Source organism: Phoca vitulina, unplaced genomic scaffold (assembly GCF_004348235.1).
Source record: "Phoca vitulina isolate PV1807 unplaced genomic scaffold, GSC_HSeal_1.0 scaffold153, whole genome shotgun sequence".
Lineage (NCBI taxonomy): Eukaryota > Metazoa > Chordata > Mammalia > Carnivora > Phocidae > Phoca > Phoca vitulina.
Window position 1 is genome coordinate 59050 of NW_022589856.1, and position 12341 is coordinate 71390.

General features: G+C 57.4%; 1 protein-coding gene across 2 annotated transcripts in view; it reads left to right on the forward strand.

Moving 5' to 3' along the window:
- The first annotated feature begins 4788 nt into the window (after positions 1–4788).
- Positions 4789–12341, forward strand: part of LOC116628961 (HCLS1-binding protein 3-like) — a 66895-nt gene continuing 59342 nt past the window's right edge. For both annotated transcript variants that reach the window (XM_032399273.1, XM_032399272.1), the window contains exons 1-2: positions 4789–4864; positions 9264–9429. In XM_032399273.1, the coding sequence (XP_032255164.1) occupies positions 4833–4864; positions 9264–9429 (198 nt within the window). In that variant the 5' untranslated portion in view covers positions 4789–4832. The remainder of the gene's footprint in view (positions 4865–9263; positions 9430–12341) is intronic.

Here is a 12341-nt window from a genome sequence, read left to right on the forward strand (position 1 = left end):
TCTCCCTTTCCGGGGCTGAAGGACTTACCCCCTCGCTGCTGCTGGGAGGATTGAGTCTCTGCTCAGTCCTCCCTGGGACTTGGGACTGAAGAGAGTGAGCTGCCTCACCAAGGTCAGACCCCTCCAGGGGTGGCCCACAACCAACAGCTGGCCTGGTGAATGTGAGGGTATCAAGTCCTGCCTCCTCCTCTCAATTCAGGAGGCCCTGCCCCGGGTTGGGCCTCTGCTCTGACCTTGGCACTCAGCCCCCTGTGTCCAGCCCTGCTCCCCTGGACATCTGCGGGTTCCATCTCGAAAACCCAGTGTGGGCCTAGATGAAGGGTGTACATGTAGGGTATGAACCAGTCCACTTCTCTGTGAGTTTGAAACTTTCTCAAAATAAAAACTTAAGGGGAAAAATAAGTTAAAGACAAACGGGATAATACGTATCAGAAAAGGTTAGGATCTTTCATATATGATGCATTCTTACAAATCAGTAAGAAAAAGACAAACAGCCCAATTTTTAACACACGCAAAGGAAATAAACAGGAGCGTTAGAAAGAAGCATTCTGAGACCAACAAACCGGTGGAAACATGTTTAACCTCACTAGGAATCAAATACATGTCCTTCTAAAACAAGAAATATCACTTTTCCCTTAACAAATTTGAGAGGATTTAAGGAAATGAACCCAGGGCTGGCGTGGGTTTGGGGACGAGCTCTGTGCCCAGCCTCCTGGGAAAGGTCTGGCGGCCATTATCAAAGCCACTGAAAGCTTTGTGTCCCTGTGTGTGCGCCCAAGTTCTCCAGACTTCGGCAGTCCTTTTCCTTTAGCGTCCAAACAGAAAGGCTGGATTTGCCGTGCCCCAGGCAGTGGGGGGTGTCCTGGAGGAGCGTCACAGAGCAGAACAGGATCAAGGCAGCCCCGGGACGCCACCGTCCCAGCAGTGTCCTTCTCCAGCTGGCTGGGGTGCTCACCTCACCTGCCTCTCCCAGAGCTCACAAGTTGCCGACAGACAGCTCCTCCCAAATGTCCGTTCCTTTTTAATACAAAAAGATGAAGCTCTTTGTCTTCCTGCTCTTCTCCCCATCTCCTGAGACCTTCCTTTACTCAACAAAGGACACAGAGACTCACCAAAGTGTTTTTTGACACATTAGCACTTTGCTCCCAAACGGCCTCCTGGTGTACCTGGCTCAAACAGCTAGCTAGCCTCGAAAAGACCACCCAATCATCTCCTGCCATACACCCCACCTTTCCATCATACGTCCATACCTTAAGGACTGGACACGTAAGTTATTGTATATCGGTACATGGCATCCTAAGTAAAGATTTAAAATGATGGTTTGGGAGGTAATTTAACATGGAAAAATGTTTACAGGGTGACAAATGAAAAAGCAAGTTACAAAATAGTACATCCAGTAAGATTTTGTATTGTTTAAAGATATATATACATACATACATATATATATATATATAGAACAAAATGTCAAGAGAGAAGGAACAACAAAATGTTCGTGGTTGTTATGTCTGATATAGAATGAATGATGAATTTTATGTCATTTTTGCACTATACATATTTTCTGTATTTATTCTGCAATGAGGATGAATTAGATCTATACAACAGTTCTAGAAGATCCCCTGCTTGCCTCCTCTGCTTCAGGATCATGCTTCTGGTGAAGGATGCCTCACTCACTACCCCACCTTGTCATCTCCATCCTGAGGCCCACCTTGACTCTGGCCTCAGCTTCCTGGAAGAGTATTGTTCATCACACCCCAGTCCCCGTCCTGAAATACTCTTTCCTTTGTTCATTCTGTGAGTCCACTCACTTCTCCTTTGGAATAAATGTAAACTCTTGGGCGTGGCACACAAGGCCCCCCAGGGGCAGGCCCCACATGGTGTCTGCAGCCTCCTGACCTCGCCACCCCTGGGCACGCCCTCCTCCCCAGCCCCAAGGACACTGTGCTCTCTGGAGGCATGCTGGCTTTGCACTGCTGGCTAGGACACACTTTATGTCTTCTCTCCCTCCTCCTCCTCCTCAAGCACCCCCACCCCCTACTGAACAGTTTCTAGTTCCGGCCTTATGTAAGTGCTTTACAGCTGTACCAATAAGAAGCCATTGCAGAAAACCCCCACTTAGAGTGGTCTCAGCACTCGTGCAAGGAGAAGTCTTGACACATCTCAAGAAAGAGTCTAGGGGCGCCCGGGTGGCTCAGTCGTTAAGAGCCTGCCTTCGGCTCAGGTCATGATCCCAGGGTCCTGGGATCGAGCCCCGCATCAGGCTCCCTGCTCCGTGGAAAGCCTGCTTCTCCCTCTCCCACTCCCCCTGCCTGTGTTCCCTCTCTCGCTGTGTCTCTCTCTGTCAAATAAATAAATAAAATCTTAAAAAAAAAAAAAAGAGTCTAGGGCTTGTATGATAGTTCATGGGCCATCAGGTCCCCATCTTCAATGGATAAGTCCCAAATTCATGCCTGTGCTTCACAGCCACAAGATGGTTGCTGCCTCTCCAGCATCACATCTCCTTTCCAGGCAGAAGACAAGGAAGAAACAAAGAGTTTTCTCCTAGCAAGGTAAATCATCCTCAGGAACTTCTATATATGTGGCCAGAATTGTCACATGCGCCCTCCTAACTGCAAAGAGGGCTGGGGGTATGAGAGTTTCACCTTTCCAGCCTCTGTGGCAGTAAAAGTTGAAGAGGAAGGGTGCTGTGAATGGCTTCGGGGTCACTAATCTACAGTGCTTACCATACATTTCCTCTCATCCCAGTCATATTTAGTCTCAAGCAGTGCTGTGAATTAAAGGTTTCCATTATGTGTGTTTCACCAATAAGAAAACCCAAAGCTCAGAGACAACATTCACATTTTTCATGACCCAGGTCTGGAACCACCTCCTCCCGGAAGAGTTCCTTGTATGGCCCAACCCCAGGCGGAGTTAGTTGTTTGTCTTTCCCTGTGCATCTTGGGCCTGCATCCATGTTGACATCTCCAACTGTTCCTGAGTGATGTATGAGCCCCCCAAGGGTCTTCTGCATCCTCAAAGCCTGGCAGGGTCGCAGGCCCAGAGCTGTGGCTGGGAGCGTTTGCTGAGTAACCAGGCAGGTGGTGGTCCGGCTCCACTTGGGATGCCTAGACCCCTACAGTGCTAAAGCGTCACTTTAGAGGACAGAGAAAATCAGCAGATCCCCAGAAGACCCACCCCACCAGAAACAAGGGAGTGTTAGTGCATGATGTGGCCCGAGCTCGGATCAGACTCCCCTGGGCTGCAGACTGCACTGCCCCTGGGGCCCAGGGACTTTCCTGGGGTACGGGGAAACTGATGCCTGCAGCATTCCTCCAGGGCAGTGCGAAGGGAAATTAGAAGATCCTCTGCAATGTGGTTTGCATTATTGCAGCTTCAGCCATGGAAGGGGCTCCCTGAGTCAGGCAGGAAGCAGAAAATATCAGATTTAGATCCCACATTCCGTGCATTGTATACAATTATCCACTGGAGCCACATAGGGGCAAGCAGGACCCACAGACACAGAAAGTGGGATTGCTCTCAGGGACCGGGTTGCTCTGTTCTGGGGAGCCAGTCGTGTTCTTGGCAGGCACCAGGAGCCCCAAGTGCCCCAGTGCTGTGCACTCAGGAACCCTGCGGCCAGGGGTGAGTTTCACTTGCCTGCAAGCCATGGGTGACAGGCAAGCTACCAGTTGCAGCAACAAGGGGGAGTCCCCTCAACCCCCCACCTGTGCTCAGGGTGTAAGTGCTTCCCTAGATCCTCCTGGACTGTCTCCTTGACCAAACTTTAGGCTCCTCTGATCCCTCTTCTCCAATCGGCCTTGACCTTGACCCCACTCTCCCCCTGCAACCTGCATGGATGGCCCAGTCTTAGCAAGAATCCGGTTGAGTCAGCTAAGAGACAATTGCCTCCCACCATCCCACCACCCCACCCCACCCCAGAGGGAATCTGATCACCCTCCACATCTGCACCTGTGATGTCTAAGCTCTGGCCTGCCTTCAGCAAGAATCCTGCTAGGTGGGTTGAGCAGGAACCTCCTCCCCTTGCTGTCTCCTCCAGACCCTTGGGCATCGATCCCCACGTGCCCTTGCTCGACCGAGCTGAGCCTGATGCCCCTGCTGTGATAGTCCAGAGCCCATTGCAGTAGTCTCAGGAAGTCTTCCGTGGGGTTTTAACAAGAGTCAGAACAATTATCTCTTTAGCAGGGGAGAGGAAAGAAGCTTTGAGAAGCTTTTGAGAAGGCCCTGTTGCTCTTTTACTGGAAGGCCTCTGGAGTCGTCAGGGGCTGCTTCTTGGGACAACGCCCCACCCGCGGGTCTAATTGATCTTGTTTGCTGGGTTATAGGTTACCTCATCTGACCCTCCTCTAAGCACCCCCGGGGCCATGACCACTGGCTGCCTTGTTTCCCAACACTCTCCCCAGGGCAGCGGAGCCCAGTAATTTACCGTGTGAACCGGGACACTCTGGGCACTCTCCTAACAGTGACCCGGGCGCGGTCGCCACCAGGACAAGTGGCGCAGCCCAGGCCTTGCGGTTACCAACAAGCCTCCTGGCCGCCGCGTTGGCTCAGGACCCTGGTCCGGGCACGGGGGGTGCGGGTGGGGAGACAGGGGGCGTGGCCTAGCTGGACACGGGCCTCCGACAGCGCCGAGCCGGCGCAGGGCGGTCGGTGCGTGGTCACTGCTCAAAGTTCCAGAAAGGCCGGAAATGCACGGCGGCCGCTGGCCGAGCTCGGTGGCCACCAGGGGGCAGGCGGAGGCCGGAGCCGGGGCGGGCCGAGCGCGCGGGGCGGGGACGCGGCGACGCTGGCGCCCGCGGGTCCCGTGACCGTGCGCCCCGCCCGGAGTCGCCGCGGTCATGCAGTCCCCGGCGGTGCTCGTCACCTCCAGGTGAGCCAGACCCCCGTGCCCGGCGCCGCGTCTCGGGTGCGCGCGAACGAGCCGGATGCGCCCCCGTCGGAGGAGCAGGCGGAGGCGGCCGGCCCCGTGGGCCCGCGGCGCGGCCTCGCCAGCGCCCGGGCGGGTTGTCCGGGGTCGGCCCCTCCACCGCCCTCCAGGAGAGGTGGGCGCATTGAGTGTCCCCGTTTTACAGATGGGGAAAACTGAGGCCCTTAAAAGGGTAACGAACTCGCCCCGGACCCAGTGGAAGGCCGGGATTGGCTGGCCCCGCAGGCGGGCGCAGAGGGGGTCTCCTGTCCCCTTTGCAGACGTGCGTTCATTTCTTTTGAGCCCGAAAATACAGTTTATGGCTCCTTTCAGTGCTCACTGTGCCAGGCCCGGTGCGCGGCCCTGGGGATGGGGGTGAATCAAAAAGGCCCGGCCCTGCAGGGGACACGGAATGAACACAAACCTGCGGGGGGGCCAGAAGCTAAGTGGGGGGGAGGCGGCAGGTTCAGGTTCCTTGGGAGCACAGTGCAGGTGCAGAACCCGGCTTCGAGGAGTGGGCGAATGAGGCCACGTCCCTCAGGAAGAGTAGGAGTTAACCAGGTGAAGGCAAGAGAAGAGGTGGCAGCTCCTCAAGGAGGTAGCTCAGGAGAAGTGCAAGTTGGAGCCCTCGGAGGCAGAAGGTGCCGGGTGGGCTCACCCTGACCCAGACCTGGGGGACCCGGTGCAAGATGGATCCTGGGAAGCATGGGATGCACATGCTTTGAGTCTTTTGTAGAGTGACTCACTTAAGGTATTTTCATAGACCCCACTCTCGTTCCCCCTACACAGGATCTTGGTCTAAGATGCCAGTTTATTGCTTAAATGAATGTATGTCTTTCCCAGCCCAACTGTTCTTTTTCCAGCTGTAATCTGAGCGCCCCTGTGACTTCAGGTCTAGAAAAATGTGATTCTGTAAGTAAACCCTGATCCCAGAACCTGCTTGGTGCCCCCTGCATGGCCCAGGGAGGTCACAGGCTGTGTCTTCATAGGCGCAAGAGGTGTACCTGGTGCTCCCTAAGTCACCTCTCCCTGAGCCTGTTTCATTCTCTGCAAAAAGGAGGTTTGAGATTGGAAGGTGTGAGTAGTGCCGGCAGCAGATACCCGTCTCAGCCACACGCAGTGGGGTGTGACTTTGGTGCGGGGTGCTTGGGAAGGGGGTGGGTGGCTTCCCTCCCTGCCCCGATCCTGCAGGGCCTGCCCACGGGCATGGGCGCTGGTGATGAAGGCCCAGGGGGCGGTGCTCACTCCTTCCTACTCGCACCTGCCCACAGGGTGGGTTCAGACGCTCGAGACCAGTCACCGGGCAGGCTCCTCGCAGTCAGGCCCCAGCGCAGCCCCCCACCGCTCATCACCGCGTGCACTCGCACCTGCGTTCGTCCAGCAGCTACTGACCTGCTCTGTGCCAAGGACTGGTGCAGATTCTAGGGCACAGCAGTGAACAGAATGAAGCCCATCTCATGGAGCTTTAGTGGGGACAGCTAGACAGGAGGTAGACAGATGATGTGTCAGGGATGATAAATGGTATGAAGGAAAATTCAACGGCGGGGAAAAAGAGATAGGAGTGAGTGCTGTTTTGTCCAGGAGTGTCGTTCTGATAGAGGGGCAGTTGGGCAGACCCTGACTCCCTGAGGGAGAGAGCCATGAGGATATCTTGAACAAGACCGTACGAGCAGAGAGGACAGCAGAGCCAATGTCCTAGGGCAGGGGTGAGGGGGGGCGGGGAGGGATGGTGCTTGGGCACCAGCAAGGAGGCCAGCATGGCTGGAGTGGAGTGGGCCTGGGGGAGTGTTGGGTGAGACAGTGAAGAACTGTGGGTTTGGGAGCAGGGGGACAGTGCGGCGGGGTGGAGGGAGAGAGAGAAGGGGGGAAGGAAGACTTGCAGAAGCGTGCCTTGAGTAGGAGATGGCCTCAGGTAGGAGCCAACCAGTGTGTCCCCAGCGGTGGGGGAGGGATTTCTCTCATTGCTGCCCTTCTTGGTGAAATAAGGAGGGCTGTCGGGAGAACAGGCATTGGGGGTTTATCGGGGGTTTGTTGAGAGAGGCGGCTTAGACTCCATGTTTTGCTGCTCAGCGGATGGTCCCAGGAGCAGCAGAATAGCATCAGCATCACGGGGGAGCTGGCTGGAAATGCAGACTCTCAGGCCCCGGCCCCGACCTGCTGAATCCAGATCTGCCTATTGACAGCTTCCTCAGATGACTCAGATGCCCGTGAGGTTCGAGAAGCTTGGTCTAAGGCGTAGCTGACCACCCTACGCCCGTGAGCCATGTCATGCCCATAAATAAAGTTTCTGTATCGGCTGTGGCTGCTGCATCTGTTACCTGGAGGAGTTGTCGACTCCTCCAGTTGAAGATAGTGTGTCCATCGCCGCCCGACCCCCCCGACCCCCCGCCCCGGGCCCAGGGCTTCTGATTCAGTGGCCTGAATTTCCCAGGTGACACCGATGCGGCGGGGACCACACTTGGAGAAGCCCAGGTCTAGAGCAAGGGAGGGGTGCCAGGCCCAGGCTGCAGCTTGCTGCTTGTGGCCATGAATTCCCTGTGGGACCGGGTGGCATGTCCGAGTGTTTGTCCCCGTCCCGGGCAGCTGCTGGGCCCTGGTACAAAGGAGGCAGAGAACTGGAGAGTTCGGGATGGGGCGGGGGAGCTGGGGCCCGAAGCCATGGTTCCAGCCGTGGCACCCCAGGGCCTCCCAGCTGAGGAGGCGTGACAGGAACAGGAGGGACAGCGGAAGGCAGCAGGATTGTGGACTGCGGGTCCCGGTGTGGTCAGATGCGGGGTACTGAGAGGGAGAGCGTGAGCCCGGCCGTAGGCCCCCCTCCTCTGCACTTCCGCCCGCCTGTGCTTCGTGGCCATAATGATCCTGAGTCCTCCCTCCACGCTGCAAGAGGCAGCCCCGGCTCTGGGGTAGCTCTGACCTACGGAGACCCGGGCAGGTGACTCCCTTGTGTCTCTTTCCCGCTCTTTAAATGGGTCCCAGCGGTGGTGTCCCCTGTAGGGCTGCCGGAGCAGGAGGGGCTCAGCTGAGGTCCTGAGAGCCTGCAGCAGTGCCGGCCGCCGCGAGGCTCACCTTGAGTGGGCTCTGCGCTCCTGCGCTCGTCACGGGAACACGCGTGCACACCGCGCGCTAAGCCAGGAGCAGCCCGGCTCGCTCGGCGCAAGGCCAAGCATGCTCATTCGGTTACTGGGCAAAGGAAAGGAGGGCTGATACCTTAGGTGTGGTTTTCCATCTCACAGAGGTACATCTGGTGTCGCCTGGGCCTCCCCGAGTCATCAGTGCCTATGGCAGTGTGCTCTGGGTCCCGGGAAAGTGCTCGGGTAGGTGCACGCTTCACATGCGGGCGTATGGCGTTGTCCCTGGTGGGTGACAAACGGCATCCCCGTGGTGACTGTGTTGCATGCCTGGTGTGGAGGTGGGAGAAATCCGCGCGGAAGGAGTCCTGGGGGACAGAGTGTCTTTGAGGGATTGGGACCTTAGTCCAGAGAGGGAAAGGGCCTTGCCCTGGTACAGTTTTAGCCCGGAAGCGCCCTCCTCCTAGGAGCACCCCTTTACTTGTGTTCTGGAAGTCCTGCCCAGCCCATAGAAGGTTTGACCTTGATGATGAGGGGTCCTGTCCACGTGTATTTGTACACGTGGGTCTGCATCACCCCCTTACAAAGGATGGGGATGCAGTTACCATATTTTTTTATCACTTCAGGGAAAACGTTTCACGACTTGTTTGCCCCCCATACGACTCAGTACGTTGGTGTAGCGTTGACAGATTCTGCGAGAGCTGTGCTGTTTTGCTGAGCACCCTTTCCAAGCCTCATGCAGCAGCCTTCTCAGTGCCTTGCAGGGCCCCGAGGCTAAGGAGGACCCTGCATCCAGGGCCCTGGGCAGGTTCCGTTGTAGCCCCGCTGCCCTCCGGTTCGCTGAAGAGATGTGTATCTACCCAGGCTCCCGGCGGCGTCTCGTTCTTGCACTACGCGCAGGGAGCTAGGCGCGTTCCTTGTCGGGAATAGAGCCCCCAGATGCCATCCCTCCGAATCCTGCAGGGGCTCATGCACCGAGTGTATGGAACACTCCTCCCCGTGGGTGACTTTCCACAAGCCCGTCTCTTCTGCTCCCACTTGTTTTGCTGCTGGGGACGGCCCGGGGTCTGGGAGCAGCCCATAGGCAGGACCCACGCATGAGGCTTGGGAAGCCAGGCCTTAGGAGAGGCTGGTGTGTGGCAGGGCAGGTGGCCCGAAGCAGTGACCACTGAGGACAGCCTGCAGAGTGCCCCCCACCCAGGCCTGCAGGATCCCCCTGAGGTCCTGTCTGCGTGTCGCTCGAGAGGCCTGCTGACTTAAACCTGAGCTTCCTTTGCCTTCTCTCCCTTTGGCAGGCGAGTGCAGAATGTCCACACGGGCCTCGACCTGACCGTGCCCCAGCACCAGGAGGTGCGGGGCAAGATGATGTCAGGCCACGTGGAGTACCAGATCCTGGTGGTTACCCGGCTGGCTGCGTTCAAGTCGGCTAAGCACAGGCCCGAGGATGTCGTCCAGTTCTTGGTGAGCTGGGGGCTCTGCCAGGATGTCCCTGGGGGGGTCCAGGGGGCAGGGGCCAGGCGCACAGACACACCTGCCACCACGGTGTGAGCAGCATCAGGGAGCGGGCGCTTCTCTAGCCAGCACTAGGGCACAGGGGCCCCCCGGCAGAGGGCACAGCCTAAGCGGAGGCTAGCCGTGGGGGTCGCGTGCGGGGAACTGCGTGCAGTGGAGCATCATCCCGAAGGAAGCGGGAGACAACGGGCAGAGTCCGGGTCATGGAGGGCGTGTAGGGAGCCTGACTTGCCTTGCAGCCGAGGAGGAGTTTTAAGTAGGGGAGTGACTCACTGGCCCATCCGGTGGGGAGTGGAGTTGGGTTGGAAGGAACCGGGCAGGGGCAGGGGGCCCAGCGACCAGGCCAGTGATGCTCCAGGGGAGGGCTGGAGGCAGGCCAGCAGTGGTTGGTGTGAGGGAGACACAGAGGGTTGTAAAATATCTCCACGGTAACGTGCATATCATCTGCTGACCGGCCATGTGCACCAGTGGAAGTAAGGAGCGGAGGGGCAGGTCTCGGGGCAGGGGGGCTGTGTAGAGTATAAAGTGTCTGTCTGACGGACACAGGAGGACGAATCCATGAGGCTAGAGCCAGGGACCTGTCAGGCCTAGGCAGGTGTGGGAGGCGTCAGCTTGGAGGTGATATTGAAGGTCTGGGAGTGGATGAGGTTGCCCAGAGAATGGACGTGCAGGGTGGAGGGAAGGGCTTAGGAGGGAACCCCAGACTCAGCAGCCCAGGGACAGTCGCGGAGAGGGAGGAGCCTCTGAGGCCAAGGGAGGAGAAGGGGGCATCGTGGAGTCACAGGAGCTAAGGGAAGAGAGAGCTTTGAAATAAAGGTAAGATGAACCAGAGCCCTGTGGTCTAGACGGGATCAGTAGCTACAGGTTTGCACACGGTTCGTTCTGAATCTCCTGGCAGCCAAGACAGGAAGGGAACAGTGAGTGACCCCGCTCCGGTGCCCTAGGAGCAGAGACGTCACCTTCTCAGAGAGAAAAATGCATGGCATGGGTCTTTCTTTGAGGGAGATTTAACACATGGGAAGCATCTAAAGGACATGTCTTTCATGTGCTACTTTGACTTTGGGTGAGAATCAAGGTCTAATGTTAGGTGGTGGTTCTGGTTCTGCTTGGCCCCGAGTGGTGGGGGTTTGCAGCTCCTGACCCCCTGTGGAGCTCCACACACGCCCGTTTTCGGGGACGGGAGCAGAAGAGCATATCTGAGGTCACGTCTCCGGGCATAACGGAGAGGCAGCATTCGGGGAGCCCCGAGGAGCATCCAGGCAAGCCTGTTCGTGCTGTGCCGACAGCCAGCCTCACGTGTGACGACAGCTTGACCCCTCCATGCATCACACCAGTGCCGCTTTTTCTGACCAGTAACACCCATGCCCTGCGAAGGGTGTGTGTGCATGGCCTGGGTGGCCATTCCTGCAGGTGCTTCTCAGACATTTTGAACCACCTGTGAGGGCAGAGGAGAATGCATTTACCACCACCCCCCCCCAATGAAATCTGGGGATGTAACCCAAAGCTGGAAAATCTCTGAAGTTTCATGCTTTAGCTTAAAAAAAAAAAAAAATTTTGCATTCTATTCCTGAAAAGGATACACATGCTTTAACATAAAAATGAATTTAATTGCTAATCAGAAAGTAAAACCAGCCCCAGAAAGGGGCACTGGGTATGCCTGCCGATTAGCGGACTCCCCGTGTGCTGGTGCCGTCTGCCCTGCACGTGGACACGCCGGACACACGGGAGCTCCCATCCTCTGCACTCCCTGCCCCTCTCAGCCTCTTGCCACTGTTCAGGTAGCTACTTGAAAAGCCCTGGCTTTGGAACACTGATGAATGTGGGTCCTGGATGGGGTGACACCTCTGACTTAAAACTTCCTGGCCCCTCGCACGGTCAGTGCTCTGGAGACTCGAAGCTTCCATGACCACAGTCCCGGTGGGTCCATGGGCTGGGCCAGTGTGGAGCTGTCAGGCCAGCAGAGGGCGCTCAACCCTCAGGGTCAGAGCTTCCCGGATGGGGCCTGGCTGGAGTCACCTGTTCTCAGGACCGCGGGGGCGGGGCTTGGAGCCTGCATCCCTTGTGTGAAGGGATCCTCTTACCTTTCCTTGAGGGCTGTTCTCAGGAAAGCTCCAGAGCCAGGCTCTTGTGTTGACAACTGCAGGCTACAGTCCCCTGTCCCAGGTGACTCCCCAGTGTGTGGGGGGGTGGGGGTGCTGGGGATCTAAATTCCACCCAGCCACCTGCCGGCATCTGAACCCCTCACAGGCTGGGGGTTCTGGGAGAGTTCTAGTTGGCCAGGGTGCATGCTCTGACACCGCCGTGCCCCGGGGTTCCCGGGTCTCGTCCATCAGCCACACCGGCATTTCCAGCATTGGCCTGGGAGTAGGAGTGGGACTATCCTTGTTTGTATGCTCCGTGCTCCCTCAGAGGAGCTGGGGAGACAGGTCTCGCATAAGGGGAGAGCACAGAGTCCAAGACAAGGGAGGATGCTAGGCGGCTGGTGGGGTGTGTGGCTGGGAGCTGAGAGCCCACCTTGGGTTACATCCGCAGCGATGCCTCGACCCTGCCACGCTTCAGGCTGTTCACGCCACGTGAGGCCCGGGCGGCGTGGGGCAGAGACCATGTTGGGGTGGCCTCACACGGAGCGGACTCAGCCGGAGACGGGGTGCTGTCTCAGGGTGACTCAGATGGCCTGGGACGCCCTTCCTGCTTGCTTCCCTGAGGTCCCAGGGTGCGGGGAGCGGGGTGGGGGGGGAGTCCTGGCTGACAGTAGCACCGAAAACAACCTTGCCATATGTGGTTCTTTTCCACGTGAGCACTGTAAGGACCGTCCCCACCAGAAGGCTGATGCTCCTGCAGGGGAGAATGATCCAGAGAGC